This window comes from Sus scrofa, chromosome 1, assembly GCF_054392235.1.
Source record: "Sus scrofa isolate SSC_HxYL_T2T_F1_AM1 chromosome 1, Sscrofa_HxYL_maternal_Yorkshire_Landrace_v2.0, whole genome shotgun sequence".
Lineage (NCBI taxonomy): Eukaryota > Metazoa > Chordata > Mammalia > Artiodactyla > Suidae > Sus > Sus scrofa.
Window position 1 is genome coordinate 108268907 of NC_139383.1, and position 18955 is coordinate 108287861.

At 39.1% G+C, this 18955-nt stretch overlaps 1 protein-coding gene across 8 annotated transcripts in view; it reads right to left on the minus strand.

Annotated features, from left to right (window-relative positions):
• Positions 1-18955, minus strand: part of DYM (dymeclin) — a 381717-nt gene that overhangs the window by 296328 nt on the left and 66434 nt on the right. For all 8 annotated transcript variants that reach the window (XR_014808552.1, XM_021092955.2, XM_021092922.2 and 5 more), the window contains exons 4-6: positions 17807-17900; positions 16154-16287; positions 12697-12769 (exon numbers count right to left, since the gene is read on the minus strand). Coding sequence is in view for 7 of the 8 variants with exons in the window: in XM_021092955.2 (XP_020948614.1) it covers positions 12697-12769; positions 16154-16287; positions 17807-17900 (301 nt within the window). In the remaining variant the exon portion in view is untranslated. The remainder of the gene's footprint in view (positions 1-12696; positions 12770-16153; positions 16288-17806; positions 17901-18955) is intronic.

The following is an 18955-nucleotide window of genomic DNA, read 5'->3' on the forward strand; positions in this document are numbered from 1 at the left end:
GGGTTATTTGAATTATATCTCAATAAAGTTGTTACTTAAAAGACAAAAATGAGTTCCTATTGTGGCACAGCGGAAATGAATCTGACAAGCATCCATGAGGATGAGGGTTTGATCCCTGCCCTTGCTTAGTGGGTCAGGGATCCGGCACTGCCGTGAACTATGGCATAGGTTACAGACGCAGCTCAGATTCCCTGCTGCTGTGGCTGTGGTGTAGGCTGGCAGCTGTAGCTCCAATTCGATCCCTAGCCTAGGAATTTCCATAGGCTGTGGGTGTGGTCCTAAAAAGCAAAAAATGAAAGACAAAAATGAGAAAGCTCTCTAAATGCCTGTATACAGAAGGTGTTAAGATAGACTGTTAAGCAGAAAAAGAGGAAAGTTCAAAACACTATGTATAATCTCCCACCTTTTATGAGAATACAGGAGGAAATAAGAGTCTATATTCATAACTGCATATATACACATGAAAAATTTCAGGAAGGATACATAAGAAAACTAAGAACAGTGATCACTCTGGAGGCAAACTCAAGGCTGGAGAGATGGGGAACAGGGACAGGTAGGACAGGTTCATGTCCACTTCTATGTGTTTGGTATTTGAACAACGTAAGTGTAGCATCTGTTTGAAAATTATATTAATCAGGAACTAAAGCTAGAGGATTATCATAAATGTTAAAATCAAAATTTTATTGATTAAAATCTGATGACAGTGAAATAAGAATAAACAAAAAATTAAATATTATAGGAGTTACTGACCCCCAAGTTAGAAAACTCAGGGTCTGCTTCTAAGTTCTCTATTAAACTCACTCTGCTTATTTCAAAATAACCCCTCTGGGTCTCAGTTTTCTTATTTGTAAATAAGTACATCGGGCAAGATGATCCCTCATTTCATTTCTTGCTGTAACATCCTATAATGCTCAAATAAAAGGAACTCAAAGCAATGTCATATTCCTGTGAAAACAAAATTTAAAATATATTAATTGGGGCTATCTTAAGTGCCAAATAATCAAGGAAAAGAGCCAAGACAGTCCAATACATGAAAGAAACCAAAATTCTACCATGCTGAGTGTGGCCGTTTTTAAAAGATGAAAAATGTTTTAAGCCAACAGATCTTTCTTGTTTAACGTCCTTGTATAATCTTCAGAGGATTTTCATTACACAATCGCCAAAACAAAGTCAACTTTAAAAAGCCAAAATGTTGCTCTGGCTGCCATATTATCCCAAGAACTTTCCACCATCTGGGCTGGAAATGTCCTAGAACAAACTACTGTTGGAGCAAGTTATTAATTTCATGTGAAGAAAAAAAAAAAGGCAAGCGCCATGACCTTGCACTGCTCTGCTAAGGCAGAGTGGAACACTTGGATAAAGACAAAAGCCTTCATGAAATGGGTGTTAGTGTTGGCAAAGGGCAAAGTCAATGAATACGCAGGAAAAAAACATCCTTTGATTTACTATTGGATAAGAAACCAACAGTACTGTAAATGGAACATAAGTTTAACAAAAACAACTGACAAGTTCAAAGGATTAAGACCAAAAGTTAGAAATATCAGTATCATGCCAACATGGACATTCTAAAAGTAAATTATGAGGAAAGATTAAAAAGTGGTATAGTATTTTACTGATGCTGTCAATAGCAGTGATGGCTAGTTTTAAAACAAAATCAAAGACACAGTAATACTCCTCATTTGTAAAAGTTATTAAGAATGGAACGGAAGTGCCTAGAGGTTAGGAGTCAAGAAAACAGCATTCTAGTATCAGATCTGTCACTCCTCACCTTTATCAGTCAACTTATCTATCAACTTTATCATATGTAAAAATGGTGTGCATCAGGTAAACTCAAAATCCATTCCATGTTTTTATGGTTCCTCAAGGACTGCATCAACTGTATAAAATACAGCCACATATCTCGAAATAAAGGTTAACCAAAAAAATTTTTTTAACATTATAAAAAGTAAAAAATTAAGATGGATTAATATGGTGGATATGTAATAATAAAGCAGATATACCAAAGTGGTTATGTGGGCTCCAAACTACAATAATGCTGGCTTAAATGGTGCATTCATAAAACAAGGAACAATCAAGGGAAAAAGAGCCCTCAAAAATTACTAATGACTACTAAACTTCTACTTAAAGTTAGAAACAGCATTTAAACATGTAAAGAGATGTTCAACCTCACCTGTAATGAGAAAATGTACATAAGAATCACAATAGGGCATATATCCGGATGAAACTTTCCTTAAAAAAGACACATACACCTGCATGTTCATTGCAGCACTATTCACAATAGCCAAGACATGGAAAAAACCCAAATGTCCATCTACAGATGATTGGATTAGGAAGATGTAGTGTATATACACAATGGAATACTACTCAGCCATAAAAAGGAACGACATAATGTCATTTACATGGATGAAACTAGAGACTCTCATACTGAGTGAAATAAGTCAAAAAGAGAAAGACAAATACCATACGATATCACTTATAACTGGAATCTAATATACAGCACAAATAAACGTTTCCACAGAAAAGAAAATCATAGACTTGGAGAATAGACTTGTGGCTGCCCGGGAGAGAGGGAGGGAGTGGGAGGGATGGGGAGCTTGGGATTAACAGATACAAACTATTGCTCTTGGAATGGATTTACAATGAGATCCCGGCTGTGTAGCATTGAGAACTATGTCTAGATACTTACATCACAATTCAACAATGGGAGGAAAAAGTATGTATATATGTATGTGTAACTTGGTCCCCATGCTGTACAGTGGAAAAAAAATAAATAAAAAATTTTAAAAAAAAGGATCACAATAGGGATTTCCATTTTTAGCTTACAAAAACTTAGGCAATAAACAATACTGTTGAGGCTCTGTTAAACGTTTTTGGTGGGATTATAATTGGTATACTCTCCTTAGAGAATTTTTTCTTACCAAATTTATTTTTATTAAATTTTTAAATGGTCATACGTAATTCTAAAACTTGCATAAGGACTATATCTGTATATATGCATAAAGTTAACTTCTACATAAGTACATCCAGAAAATGTAGTATTCTTCAGCACTAAAAAGAAATGAGCAACTAAGCCACAAACACTAAAGGAATCTTAAATGCATACTACTAAGTGAACAAAGCCAATCTAAAAAAAAAGCTACGAACTACAAGATTCCAATTCTATGCTATTTGAGAGAAGGTGAAACTATGGAGCCGGCAAAAACATCTGCGGTAACCAAGGGTTAATGGGGTGGGGAGATGGGCAGGCAGAGCCCAGATGATTTTTAGGGCAATGAAACCATTCTTTTTTTTTTTTTTTTTTTTTTTTTTTTTTTTTGTCTTTTTGCCATTTCTTGAGCCGCTCCCATGGCATATGGAGGTTCCCAGGCTAGGGGTCGAATTGGAGCTGTAGCTGCCAGCCTATGCCAGAGCCACAGCAACGCGGGATCCGAGCCGCGTCTGCAACCTACACCACAGCTCACGGCAACGCCGGATCCTTAACCCACTGAGCAAGGGCAGGGATCAAACCTGCAACCTCATGGTTCCTAGTCAGATTCGTTAACCACTGCGCCACGACGGGAACTCCTTTTTTTTTTTTTTTTTGAAACCATTCTTATGATTCTGTCATGGTGGATACATGTCTTACCTTTGTCAAAATCCACAGAATGTACAACACACCAAGAGTGAACCCTAATGGTTCACTGTGAGTTGGGTGATAATGATGTGTCAATGCAGGTTCATTGACTGTAACAAATGTTATCACTGAGGTGAGAAATTTCACAGTGGGAGAGGCTGTGTGTGTGGGAGGAGGGATACGGGAATACTCTGTACTTCCTGCTGGATTTTGGTATGAATCTAAAACTGCTCTGAAAAATAAAGCCTTTAATTTAAACAAAAAGAATAGTGTTATATTATCTAGCAATATATATAAAGGTAAGATAAGGGTAAAGGTTTCTATAAACCACCAGAATAGCTAAAAATGAAAAATGATTGTCTCTGAGGAAGAAAGGGATAGGACAAGGAAATTTGTTCTCATCATAAGTCCTCCATGCTATTTGATTGTCTCCCCAAACCATGTGCACACATACACTATAATGTAAAATGACTGCATCAGCATCAATAACTAGTATTAAATACCCAAAGGTAATGTAATTATGCCCCCAAAATGAAATTACTCTGTAAAGAATTAACTTACATAAGTAACACAAAAATTATAGAGGGAGAAAAAAATCAACTGTTTGTTGGCAGAATTAAAATTCTGCAGTTGTTAATGTCAAAACCACCTCATTCATATTTTGCCATACATGCACTAATAAGAGCAAAAGAAATTAACAAAAGCATCCTGGACCAGCCTTGCTTTTATAAGAGTAAAAATTCTTTGAAGACAGAGATTCAGCATTTTTAGGGCTGAGCGAAGAATCCTGCAAACTGACCTTAAGAAAGTCACTTACTTTCTCGCTTCTTCAGTACCATCATACATAAAATGAAAATGATAAAACAAGCTTAATTCTAATTCTAAAAACCCAATGATATATGCCTCTAAATAGTCCATAACTTGCAAGGAAATATACAAACATATGCAAAATGACAGCTAAGATTTAGGACTCTTTAGCTGCTGCTAATCTTTCACAGCTAATGTCAAGCTAGAAGCAGTCCTCCAAAGCTGCCAGAGAAGCTCCTCCAAGCAACCTGACCCAACAAAAACTTAAATCAGTTCCCACACAGGTTCTTCAGCCTGTTATTTTGAATCTTAGACACTCTGTATCCTTAGGACCACTATATCTGTCAATGACCAAGTACTACTACTTTTTACTGAGAAGTTTAAAATAGAAAAATTAACTCAGAAGCAAATACATTCAATGTTTCTCTTAAGTACCTAGTATGTGTACAGCAATACACTTTCATAATCATAAAACATTTTGAATTTTACAAAAGCATTTTCAAATGCATTACTTTAGTCTTCAACACAATCCTAAGTAAGAGAGTAGGCAGGAAGAGCACTAGAAAGACCTCAATCCAGGATGATATGTCTCCTCTCAGCTGCTGGCCCCCCAAATGCAGTTAAGGACATGGTGTATATTAAACTACCAAGTTCAATAGCAATATGAGTTGGTCTCCAAACTTATGCACTTCAGTTTCCATATCTAAAATATTAAACAACTGCACCAGGTATCTCCAAATACCTTTTCCAGGTGACAGTCTATGATCTATGAACCCCAATTTAAAAAAGAAAACTGAAGAGTTCCCTCTTGACACAGTGGGTTAAGGATCCAGTGTTGTCACTGCTGTGGCTCTAGTCACTGCTATAGGGTGGGTTTGATCCCTGACCTGAGAAATTCCACATACCATAGGCACGGCCAACAACAACAACAACAAAACCCACAAAAACAAAATGAGAAAACCAAGGCCTGGAGTGCACTGCTGATGAGTGCTGGTGCTAGGATTTAAGCCCTGTCTTTGGGATTCCAAATTAGAATTAGTGGTGTTTTTTTTCCTACTACACAATGTCTCCTACACTTCTTGGCAATAATCAGTTATGCAATTATGAAATCCGAGCATGTATCTTGTAAAAACATTTGTGCTACTGGATATATCCTGGTCAGGTTTTTTCAATAAACCTGGGGAAGGTTTTACATAATAACAATTTTTAACCTGGATTCCCCCCTCCTTCCCCCCACCCCCACCACCGGAGGCACCAGAAATCAATTTTCAAACTAATAAGTTACTGTAAACTTATTTCTGTCTCAGTATTTGAAAATGCTATCATCTTTAATTCAGTGCTGGGAATGTTTTAAATACCTCATTCAGCCAGAAAGCTATACTAGATATTTACTTTACAGCACCTAAAACTTAAATGCTGACTTGTTTTAGCCACCCACTCTGTTGAGGCTGGATTTGAGAGGAGTTTGGATATCCACATGCAGGGCTGTAGAAAGGATTTTCCTGACAGTTAGGCCCTTCACCACCGACCATGAGTCTCCCCAGTTCTTTCACTCTCAAAACCCTGCAGACTTCATAAAGAAACTGTTTATGGCTCTTCAGGTTCTTAAGCCACCACTGTTAGCAAAGTTTTCAATATTCAAATTTTCCAAAGTATAACATCTAAGCCAATACCAACATCCATGAGTCGAAAAAATGTGTACTTTATATCATTTTATTACGTTTCATAAATCCAGTGGACAAAGTGAATTTTATAAATACGATTCTTAATCAGTTCTATCCCTCCCCAAACACATCCAAAATGGATTTTGGAGAAATAGCTCCAAAAAATAGATATATTATGTTCTTTTATATCTTAATAAACAGAGAACCCTAAACATAATCAAACATCTAGTCCCTCTATCATTCAAGTCTTTACTCCATCAAACATCATAGCTTCTCCAGCAATAATCTCCCACAAACCCTCTCTCTAATCAAACTAATGCACTTGTGATTCTCCAAACACAGTGGACATATCCAAGAGGTCCCTATGCAGCTCCTTTCTGCCTCCTTGAAGACCTAAGCACTGCTCATCACTACACTTCCAAATGACTGCAGCATTTATCAACTGTTCCTCTTACCAGGCTATCTTTCTACGCATCTACCCATCGCTAAGCTCTTTCAAAGTCAAGCCTTTCTTTATCCAGGGTTCAGTATAGTATATACACATAGTATATTCATAAGGTATGTTTTTGAAGACAAACTTAATGAGAAATAATTATAATGTAAAGAGATAATGTGGGGACCACAGAGATACAATGCTGATTGTCTCTAAACTAAATGGCTCCAGACGGCTCAGCATTTATAGGTAATTAATCCACCATTACCTTAAATAGTGTCAGATGTTATTTCTCAGTGTTTCAGTTTCTAGTAGCCCCCTTCTACTATTAATGTCTATGAGATATCTAATGTTTATATAATATACCAACTGCAAGGGGCTTTGAGCCACTACATCGGCAATGGAATGTGGCTTAGCACATATGAAAGACAAACAAAATGCTTTAAGCACACTGCATAGTTTGTGGCCCCCACAAATTTACTCACTCAAATATTTTTTTCAGTCTTCCATATGCCAGGCTAACAGGAGGACTAAGAGTACAGCAGTGAGCAAAACAAATGCTAGCATAAGAAGAGCCCTTGTTTTCGTGGAAGGCTTCATTCTAATTGTATTTGAGAAATAACAGGTAACATGAAAGGTCTAATGTTTCTGTATTAGAACAAAAGAAATAAAGTATGATAAAAGGACAGAAAATGAGAGGAGTATTATGGGTAGTCAGAGCAGCTATTTCTAAGAAGCAGACCTTTGAGCAAAAGGAGGCTTGAAGGAGGTCAGGACATAAGCCGTGCAAATATCTGAGGGGATATTCAAGGCAGAAGCAGAAAGGTCAAAGGCCCTGGAGACAGGAGTGGACTGGCATGTTCCAAATTAGCAAGGATACCACCATGGCTGAAGGAGAAAGTGTGACATGGACAAGGTCAGCAGACAACACCAGATAACCCTGTGCTTGAGAGGCAGACAAAGTCCCGCTACACAATCAGACACACACTCCCTGGAAAAGGCAGTGAAAGCAATTGACTGAATATCTCATCTTTATCAATATACCACTTACAAAAAACCTAGTTTCTTAAATTGTGGAATTTAAATATCTGCCAATCAGGCCAAGCTGAGAATTCAGCAGCTCCAGCCCTTCTTATCAAGCTCACAAGTTGATAAAGGAGAAGACACACAAATGGATCTCAGAGGAAGGGGCTGGAGTCAACAGAGATGCCCATTCTGAGCAGACCTCACAGCGACCTGTCCAGAGCAGGGGCACTAGAGAGAGGGAGTAAGACTTGTTCTCAACAATGGCATGATTATACACAGTTAAGAGTGACAGCTTTGACAAAAACATCAGCAACAAAAACAGACAAAAAGACAAGGAAAGAAATCCAGTTCAAGTTCTCAAAGCAACTATTTTATAATAAAAAAGCATCATAAGCAGTCCTCAAAACATAACTATTAGGCCCATACAACCTGACTGCTTCTGCTGCTAGGGCCTCACCTGAACTCTACTGCTGGGTAGAGTCACGAGGTCTCAGGCAACCCTCCCAGTAACACTATAAGAACCAACCAGTGTCACAAATTCTAACGGTTGTGCTTTCACCCCTAGCCTGCCGACCATGTTCCACCATTAGTGTCTTGAGGGACAGAGCTTTAGCCTACCTTATTCTGCTCCCATTCAACTCCTTGATATCAAGAAGGTGTAACAATTACAGATAAGGTTTTACTTTTGGAATGCATTTCAATTCTAATGGATCAACTCAATATACACTGAAACATGTCAAGTCACAAGACTGTGCCTGACTTGAGCTTTCTTTTAAATACTTACATAAAAGCTGAGAGGTATGAAGTTAAGGAAGGATTCCTAAAAGGTGTGTATTTTTTTTTTTGGCTACACCCATGGCATGTGGAAGTTCCTGGGCCAGGGATCAACTCACACCAAGCAATGACAATACTGGATCCCCAATCCACTAAGCCACCAGGGAACTCCTGGAAGATGTGTAATTTTAATCTTTGTTGAAGTTTAACACCTCGGAGAATTAGCATTTTATTGAGAAATCCAAACTGAGAACCAGTATCCACTTACTATTCAGAAGTCAATTTTCATTACAAATGAATTCCTACAAGTTCTGGGAGTTTAAACTACCATAGTTGATCTTGTTCTCTCAGTCATAAGACGGGAACGACGTCTTATGACTGAGAGTTCCCATAGTGGCAGAAATGAATCCAACTAGGAACATGAGGTTGCGGGTTCAAGCCCTGGCCTCACTCAGTGGGTTAAGGATCTGGAGTTGCCATGAGCTGTGGTGTAGATCACAGACAAGGCTTGGATCCTGCATTGCTGTGGTTGTGGCGTGGGCTAGCAGTTGTAGCTCCTATTTGACCCCTGGCCTGGGAACCTCCATATGCCATGGGTGTGGCCCTAAAAGCAAAACAACAACAACAACAACAAAAACTTACAGACTTCTAAATATCTATCTATGTCTTGGTGACCACTGGCTTTCAGCATTAATAGAATGACTTCACAGTCTCAAAGGAAATGTTTAAGCTACTTTTGAATGACCTGCAATGAGCATGAAAATTAGATTCCTCTTGCTATCCACCTACTGGGGCAGCCCTGGCATGCCAACATTACAGATCAATGTTTACAGTAAGACTGATGATAGTCAGGTGTGTCTGGAGCCTCCTCAGTTTTCATAGGTCAATATTCCTTCTTAAATTATAAGCTGACCCATACCACTGTACTTTGACTATAGTAGATGAAACATTTAAAGAGTAGTTTGGTTTCACATGGAAACTGTTACCAAGACAAACCTTCTTGTAGGAGGGAGTTCCAACAACATTAAATCATAAGAAATTGTTTCAGCAGCTGGTTGCACATAATACAAGACATCTGGCTGTCTGTGCATTTTCAGTTCATTTAAAAAGTATAAACACATTAAAACATTGAAACGTCTGAAATATTACAACACTGTCTACTTGCTCCCCAAGACTCTTTAAGTGGCTGGTCTACTCACTGCATTCACAGCTTACTATCCGAAGGGGATTTATAATTTCCATCCTCCCACCAAAACATTTTCTCAACAACAAAACAAATGCACAATGAGTGTATTTGTATATATCCTGATATACCATTTAGGATATATACAAAATTGGTGGTATTTGGTAATGAAATAAATGTAATAGAGGTGGTTCTATTTTTAAATTAAATCAGGAGCACATAAAGCATCGTACATGCTATGATAAGCAAAGAGTAGACAATATATGTGTTTCCTTTCCCTCATTTGATCATATGTAACCACAGTGGCTTAACCAAAAAAAGTATATGCTCTTTTCACATAAGACAAAATCCAAAGATAAGCCATCTAGGGCTGGTGTTAATAGTTTCATAACATTATCTATATCCCACGCCCCGGGACACTGGTTTGTTTTTTTGTTTTTTTTTTTTTTTTTTTTGTATGTGGCACTCATCACCATCGTTTTAAGATGGCCCAGTGCACTGGCTCCACATCCGGTAAAGAAGAGAAAGGCCAAGGGCAATGAGCTTAAGGTACATGGGTACATGCTCTGCAAGCTCATGACTCTGCTTACAGGTAACTGGCACAAACCGTGTCATGGAGCCACATTTCATTCCCAGAGTGCCCAAAAACTAAGCTGGGCACACAGTGCCCACCCTCGGCCCCAACAATATTGTACAGGAAGGTGAGAAAGGATACCAGACATGCAAAAAGCATGGGACTCCCCCATGCCCTTCCCTGTCAGGGACTCCTCAGTTGTCTCAGCCCAACCTTCCATGCTGCATATCAACAGACCAAGACCCAAGGAGGTTTAGTGGTTCTCATTCCTAAATCTGTATTACAATTCTGGATGCTGCACTGGGGCACAACAGAAGCCAGGAGCCTACCTGCTCACCAACACCTGTCATTCCTTTTGGGGCCACATTTCCAATGATAATTAAGATGCTATGATGATAAGTCTTAAAATCTACTTTATTTCAAAATTAATTCCTTTAAAATATGCATTCTTGGAAGTTCCCTTGTGGTGCAACGGGTTAAGGATCAGGCATAGCGGTGCAGGTCAAAACTGTGGCATGGGTTCAAACCCTAGCCAGGGAACTTCCACATGCCTCAGGTGAAGCCAAAAAAAAAAAAAAAAAAAGGATGCATTCTCAGTGGGGGCAAAATCATCCTCAAGAGATGAAAACTGGTTCTTTAGGGGTAAAAAAACTTCATAGACATTATAATGAAGTGCAATCCTTCAAAAGGCCATAGCACATAAACAGATACTCAATGTATCTGTAATATTCAAATTTCATTAGGGCTCCAGAGAGGTAATTAAGGAAAAAATTTCTAAAAAGTTTCCTCAGAGAGACAATTAGAAAAATAAGCCTGATCGCACCAGTCAGAATGGCCATCATTAATAAATCCACAAATAACAAGTGCTGGAGGGGCTGTGGAGAAAAGGGAACCCTCCTGCACTGTTGGTGGGAATGTAAACTGGTACAGCCACTATGGAGAACAGTCTGGAGATACCTTAGAAATCTATACATAGAACTTCCATATGACCCCACAATCCCACTCTTGGGCATCTATCCGGACAAAACTCTACTTAAAAGAGACACATGCACCCGCATGTTCATTGCAACACTATTCACAATAGCCAGGACATGGAAACAACCCAAATGTCCATCGACAGATGATTGGATTCGGAAGGTGTGGTATATATACACAATGGAATACTACTCAGCCATCAAAAAGAATGACATCATGCCATTTGCAGCAACATGGATGGAACTAGAGACTTTCATACTGAGTGAAATGAGCCAGAAAGACAAAGACAAATACCATAGGATATCACTTATAACTGGAATCTAATATCCAGCACAAATGAACATCTCCTCAGAAAAGAAAATCATGGACTTGGAGAAGAGACTTGTGGCTGCCTGATGGGAGGGGGAGGGAGTGGGAGGGATCGGGAGCTTGGGCTTATCAGACACAACTTAGAATAGATTTACAAGGAGATCCTGCTGAGTAGCATTGAGAACTTTGTCTAGATACTCATGTTGCAACAGAAGAAAGGGTGGGGGAAAAAATGTAATTGTAATGTATACATGTAAGGATAACCTGACCCCCTTGCTGTACAGTGGGAAAATTAAAAAAAATTATAAAAAAATTAAAAAAAACACTTGTTCAAAAGGACTATCTTCACACAAAGATGACAGCATCTGAATAAATCACCAAGAAAATCAAAAAAAAAGAAAAATAAGCCTGAGAGTAATTGCTTTAAAAGTAACAAACATTTTGACTCTTACAGGAACTTTATTCAGCTGTGGTGACAAAATCTGGTGATAACAAATCTAGCGTAGTATATATGACTGGGTTGTTTGGTTGTACAGCAGAAATTATCACAGCCTTGTAAATTAACTAAATTTCAATAAAACTTTAAAAAAACCAAATCTAGTATAAACAAATAAGAGTCTATTTTTCTCACATGAGAATTCAGGGTGGTGGGGTAGATACTAGTTGATGACTTTGGTTCAGCAGCTCAATGATGTCAAAGCAAAATTTTATGCGAGTGTCTTAGCTTATGGTGCCAAGAGGTCCAACACAACTCTCAAGAGACCCTGTCCACATTCCAGAAAGCAGGAAAGTGGGCTCTCCTGAACAAAAAGATATGCCTCCTAGATGAGTCAGATGGCCTTAAAGAGTTCTACCCACAAGTTTTATTGAAGGACTTCCCTCTACAACCCACTGACCACACCTAGTTTCTGAAAGGCTGGAAGTGGAAATCTGACCTCTCCATAAAAGCTCAGACAGCAGGAAGGGGGTAAAGGGAGAACAAAGGATGGGTGGACAACTAGCTGCACCTATACCTGGATGAGATTCAAACTGCTCCTCTCTCAAACCCTTGTTTACAGAGATCACTCTAATTCTGTGCCTATCATATGCTTAATATTACTAAGTTTGATTATTTTCCCCTCAACAATATAAAATTCTTCGTTTCATGATGGGGAGTCAGCGTCTAAATATTATTAGGCAAGAGAGACAGAAGAACCCCAAGCATGTCCTTGAAGGCACACATAAAAGGCACATGTGACAGTATTACTACACCATGACCCACAAACTCTGCAACATGATCAACTGTCATCTTCAATATACAAAGAAGATAAAACTAATCCTGGCTTGACCAGAACTTACAAGAGTGGAATATCAGTGATTAACTGCATCAAACAGCAGAGCAATTCTTCCAAAAGATCTTCGGAGTCAGAACCTAGTAAGACACATAAAAAATTTTTTTAACAAAGCATAAAATAGAATTTGGTTGTTTAGAAGTTCAGTTTTAATTCCTAATGATAAGAGCTATTATTAGACACTCAAACACTAATGTTGACCCCTGAATAAAATCTGTATCATGAGCAAGTCAGTATCTATTATAATCTTCATCTAGTAGAGGAATTTTGAATACCAGCTATTAATTATATAGCTTTAAATTCTTGAAGGTAACTATGGTTCCTACAGACTAATAGTTTTCTATTTCTTATACTGTGCTATGCTTTTTCAAATAAAATCATGTACTAAAGTCAAACATATCAAATAGATAAAAACTGAAGCTTTGCTGTAATCAGGAATAGACTACCTGCACCTCCTCCTCCAACAAATACCTGACCTCACCCTTGATCCCCTCAAAGCACCTTCTCTGAACCCATGGAGCCATAACCATCATAGACTAGAACCCGCTAAGAGGCCAACCAGCTCTTCACAAAGAGCCAAGGACAAAATGGTTTTCCCAAGTCACAGAATAAGTAAGCAGCAAAGGTGGGCTTCAAATGACTGTCCCGATAGAAATACCTCTCTGTCCCAAACTGCTCTAAACTAAGTGACCGTCTAACTTCCAAAGCCAATCAGAATCTCGTGGGGCTCCTGGCTTTGGACACTACTGACACCTGCTCCTTGGTGAAATCCTTTCTATTCCCAGGCCCTTCACCTTCTTTCTAACCTGCTACTTTTTCTATTCATTCCCAGTATCCACTTCCCCAGAATACCCTTCACCACTGGCATGTTCCCCAGAGTTCCATCCCTAGGTGTCTTCTCTTCACTTCCCTGTGTTCCCCCTTCATCGACCACCACGTTCATGCTGGTGACTTCCAGGTCTCCAGTTACTCTCTCGGACTCTCCACTGCACTTCACAGCTTTACATCTAATGACCTACTGGCCACCTCCACCTGGACCTCTTGCCCAGCCCTCAACCTCCACACGTGCAAAACTGAACTCATCTCTCCTAACACTTCAAATCCACTTTACTCTGTATTCTCCTTTTTGGAGACTACATCAGTAACTTAGGCCCCAAACCCAGACTGTTCTTGCTTACTCATCTTATAACCAAGCAATCTCTAGGTCCTCTGAATTACACAGCCCCCCTCTCTGTAGTACCTCTTTCCTTACTCCTTATCATTCACTATTTCATCATTTCAGTTAAGCAAATTTAATGAATGAACACCCATTCCATGACATCTTTAAACCTTCTTAATTAGTATTCCTACCCCCAATTTTACTCCTCTCCAATCCAAACTCCAGACTGCTAACTAAAGGGAGATAATAACTAAATTCCACCCCTTCACTCGCCTGGTTTAGACCTCTTCAACTGCTTTAAGCTGATTACTACTATCAGAAAAAAAAACGCAAAGCCCCAAAGTGAATGCATCAGACCCTTCAAGATACAGGCCCTGCATCCCTTTCTATCTCACCATGACTCCCTTCACCATTTATACCCCTGCCACACCAAGCTCCCTGCTACATGCCATAAGCAATAACATTCTCTCTGCTGGGAATGCCCACCAACAAAAAATCCTGACTTTTTAAAAAAGCCAATCTTTATTTATTTGAGCCATCCTCGGTCTCCATCTCCTCCATAAATCCCAACTCTCTTGTCTCACCCTATATAAAAACAATCATCTCGGAGTTCCCATCATGGCTCAGCAGTTAGCAAACCTGTCTAGCATCCATGAGGATGTGGGTTAAGGATCCAGCGTTCCCTGAGCTGTGGGGTTGATCGCAGACACAGCTCATTTCCCACATTGCTATGGCTGTGGCATAAGCCGCTGGCTTCAGCTCCAATTGGCCCCTAGCCTGGGACTGTGGGTGTGGCCATATGCCATGGGTGTGGCCCTAAAAAGACAACAGACAAAAAATAATCATCATCATCATCTTCTCAACAGCACCTATGCCTTGTGTATCTGTCTGTCATCATATATGTTGGTTACATTATAACACAATTTCTGATTACAAGTAAGGCAGGCCCCTATTCAACTTCATACTTTTTTTTTTTTTTTTATGGCCACACCCGAAGCATATGGAGGTTCCCAAGCTAGGGGTGAATTGGAGCTGCAGCTGCCGGCCTATGCCACAGCCACAGCCAGATCCAAGCCGTGTCTGTGACCTACACCACAGCTCAAAGCAATGCCAGATCCTTAACCCACTGAGCGAGGCTAGGGATTGAACCTGCATCCTTACAGATGCTAGTCAGATTCGTTTCCACTGAGCCACGATGGGGACTCTCGGACTTTGTACTTCTTGAGGGTGACAAACAAAGAGTTTGGCACATAATATACACTTAATAGATGTTTGCCGAACTGATCACAGTATCTAAATACAAATCTAGTGGCTACTTCCAAAACATGAGAACACTTGAAATCTCAAAAAGAAGCTTAGTAATTCTTTTTTCTAGATCATAGTATCACCCGATATTCAGATATTATGAAGAAATTCCTTGCTGCCTTGGCACAGTAGCCATCTAAGAGGTAAGTGCAAAGCTTGAAGAGACTATTAAATCACACTGAAGACACCAATCAATGCTAAAAAGAATGCACAGCAAGAATCAAGTTCAATAACCACATTAAATCTCATTCTAGAAGTAGGAGACTTAGCTCAATTAGTAAAGAAAGTCATGAGAAGAGCTACCTAAATCTCTCTCTGCCAAAGCTATCCAGCATAACCCAAGCGAGTTAACAACCAATTCCAACAAGCTGGTCTGACGACATACGATATATATTCAATATGAGTTTGCTGAACTGTCATTCCTTGACTTAGACTAGAGAATGTCCAAGCCCAGCAAGAACATTTAAAATCACTCACTGGCTCCCTAAAGAACACTTTAGACCAAATACACTGACCAGTTTTATAACATTCAGCCAAGCAACCGGCACAATGTTTTAAATACAGATGCTGGAAAGAAAGAGTGATGGTGTCAAGGTCATTTAAAAATGAAAATTATGTGGAATTCCCATCGTGGCTCAGTGGTTAAGGAATCTGAGTAGGAATCATGAGGTTGTGGGTTCAATCCCTGGCCTCGCCCAGTGGGTTAAGGATCCAGCGTTGCCATGAGCTGTGGTGTAGGCTGCAGACTCGGATCTTGCATTGCTGTAGCTCTGGCATAGGCCAGTGGTTACAGCTACGATTAGACCCCTAGCCTGGGAACCTCCATATGCTGCAGGCACAGCCCTACAAAACACACACACAAAATAAAAAAAGACAAAAAAAAAAAAAGAAAATTATGGAAGGAAAAATGGAATTTTGAAAATTATACTTTTATTCTTCAAATTTTATTCTTATGTGTTACACTTGTTATCCCCAAATCATCTTCAAAGGCAATACTTACTGTAACTGCCAGGAGATTTTTCTTCATAAGTAAAATGAAGTTGCAACTCTTCCTCAGACATCTCACAAATGAACACTTTCAGCAAACAGCAAATAATAAACAAAGCATTGTGTGTCTGCCAAATGAAGATGTGACTAGAAAGGAAAAGACCAACATCGCATAAGAATCAGTGTTAATCGTGAGCCTGATCAGTTTATTTCTAGCCCATGATTTCTCAATCATTTTGAGATTTGTAACATTTTGTAATATTAGAACAGGGTCCATATCTTTTTTCATGGTTCATGATTTATGACACTGGACCAGGGCTACCTACTATAGTTTACCTCACATCTCATTCTGTGTATTTTAGACAGTGAGTCAACTTAAAATTTTTTTTTCCTTTAGGCATGGACTGCTCTTTGTTCTGATCTTTATAGTTGTCCCACACACAGGCAACTCAAAGAAAAGTAAAAAACAGAAAAAATAAAAAAGTATAGTAACATAAAGAGAATATACGCAAACTCACAACCAAAATTTTAAACAGGGCATCCATCACCAGCTGCACAGTACAATACCAGCTGTTTATATTGATAATCATGGACTCACAAGAAAAATTTTCATTGGATTTGATATAAATTGTTTGGAAGCAGGGGAATGAGTAATCATTTAAGAAATGGCCATCCAAAAAATGGCTTCAAAAAAATGCTTGGGAGTTCCCATTGTGGCGCAGTGGTTAACGAATCCGACTAGGAACCATGAGGTTGCGGGTTCGGTCCCTGCCCTTGCTCAGTGGGTTAACGATCTGGTGTTGCCGTGAGCTGTGGTGTAGGTTGCAGACGCGGCTCGGATCCTGCGTTGCTGTGGTTCTGGCGTAGGCCAGTGGCTACAGCTCCGATTCAACTCCTAGCCTGGGAACCTCCATATGCAGCGGGAGCGGCCCAAGAAATAGCAACAACAACAACAACAACAAAAGACAAAAAGACAAAAAAAAAAAAAAAATGCTTGACTGCATAGAAGGTGAACTTTCCACTATGTAAATATAAAACTATAATATCTACTCCAAACCTTCATTCATTTAATATGAAAGACAAAAACTAGGAGTTCCCATCATAGTTCAATGGAAACTAATCTGACTAGCATCCATTGAAGATGCAGATTCAATCCCTGGCCTTGCTCAGTGGGTTAAGGATCTGGTGTTGCTGTGGCTGCGGTGTAGGCAACTGGCTACAGCTCCAATTCAGCCCCTAGCCTGGGAACCTTCATATGCCGAGGGTGTGGCCCTAAAAAGACAAAAAAAAAAAAAAAAAAAAAAAGACATAAATGAAACAAATGTAGAATGAAATAATACTCTAGCATCTCTAGCATTAAATACTCTGGCATTTAAACTAGATACAATCAGCAGCGGTAAGAGGAGAAAATTACCTTTTTAAATAATAATTACATAATTAATCTTAAAGAATGCATTCCTAAAGATTGTCTAAAATGCCAAAATCAAACAGACTGCAGAATTTATACTTGAACAATAAATTAAAACCCCTTTTACTTGCTTCCCTTAATAGTGAGAGTAATTCCTTTACAGTTTCCAAAAGACCATAAACTATTTCTATCAATAAATGAAAAAAATACTAATATTGTTAAAATACAAAGAGAACCTGATTTAATCAGCCAGCTTACTTTTGACATTCTGCTGAAAGTTTTAGTTCTTTGGTTCTAGAAAGGAAGACCTTAATGAGTGCACCAAGGTTTCCTGTTCGTGGATTGTTTTCAACTGCAAGAGAAAAAAAGGTTTTAAAAAGTTAAAATGAAAAACTGAAGTCAAAGTGGAAATGTCATACTTATAAAACCAAATGTCAAATTGAAGTTGCTCAGAGACCAACCTTATTGAAAATTTCAAATATAATTAGGGAAATTACCAATGAGAAAAAAAGCAGTGTTTAGTCATAATTCTAAGTAACAAAAAATGATTTCCAAGATGTAGGAGAAAACAGCCTTCTCATCTCAGAATCCAACACTGTCAAGAAGAGATGTACATGGGAATAAGAACACCGTTACAGCATACCTGCTTTGTGCTCAGTAACTGTCCAACTAAGGCCTATCTGCTGGGTATGCGTTCCCGTCACAGCTTGAGAATCAATGCAAGTAACTGCATAACCTTCTCACTGTACTCAAATGTGTAGCACTGCTAATCCATCCGTGGTTCATAGACTAGCAGCAACAGCATTTCATTATCTGGAGCTTGCTGGAAGTACAGAATCCCAGGTCCACTCCACACTACTGAAGTTCTCAAAGTTCAATGTGCATTTAAATCATAGGGCATTCTTATTAAAGTTTAAATTCTGATTCTGCACCTGTGATAGTCTCCCAGGTGATGCCAGTGCTGCTGGTTGGAGAGCACCACTGTGAGTGACAAGGAGCAATCTGTGCTCTAAGTTAGGGCAGGATTCATCCAGCTTTCATAATCCAGAACAGATATGCAATTAAGATATCAGGTATTGTGGAGTTTCCCAGTGAGCTAGCGGTTAAGGATTTGGCATTGTCACACTGTGGCTCGGGTCACTTTTGTGGCAAAACTGTCGTGGCCAGGTTTGATCTCTGGCCTGGCCTGGGAACTTCTGTATGCCTCGGGCACAGCCAAAAACAAAAAACAAAAAAAAAAAGCTTTTGTTAGAAATTCACTTTGAAAGAAAAATTTCTGGAGTTCCCGTTGTGGCTCAGTGGTAACAAATCTGACTAGTATCCATGAGGATGCAGGTTCAATCCCTGGCCTTGCTTAGTTGGTTACGGATCCAGTGTTACCCTGAGCTGTGGTGTAGGCCACAGATG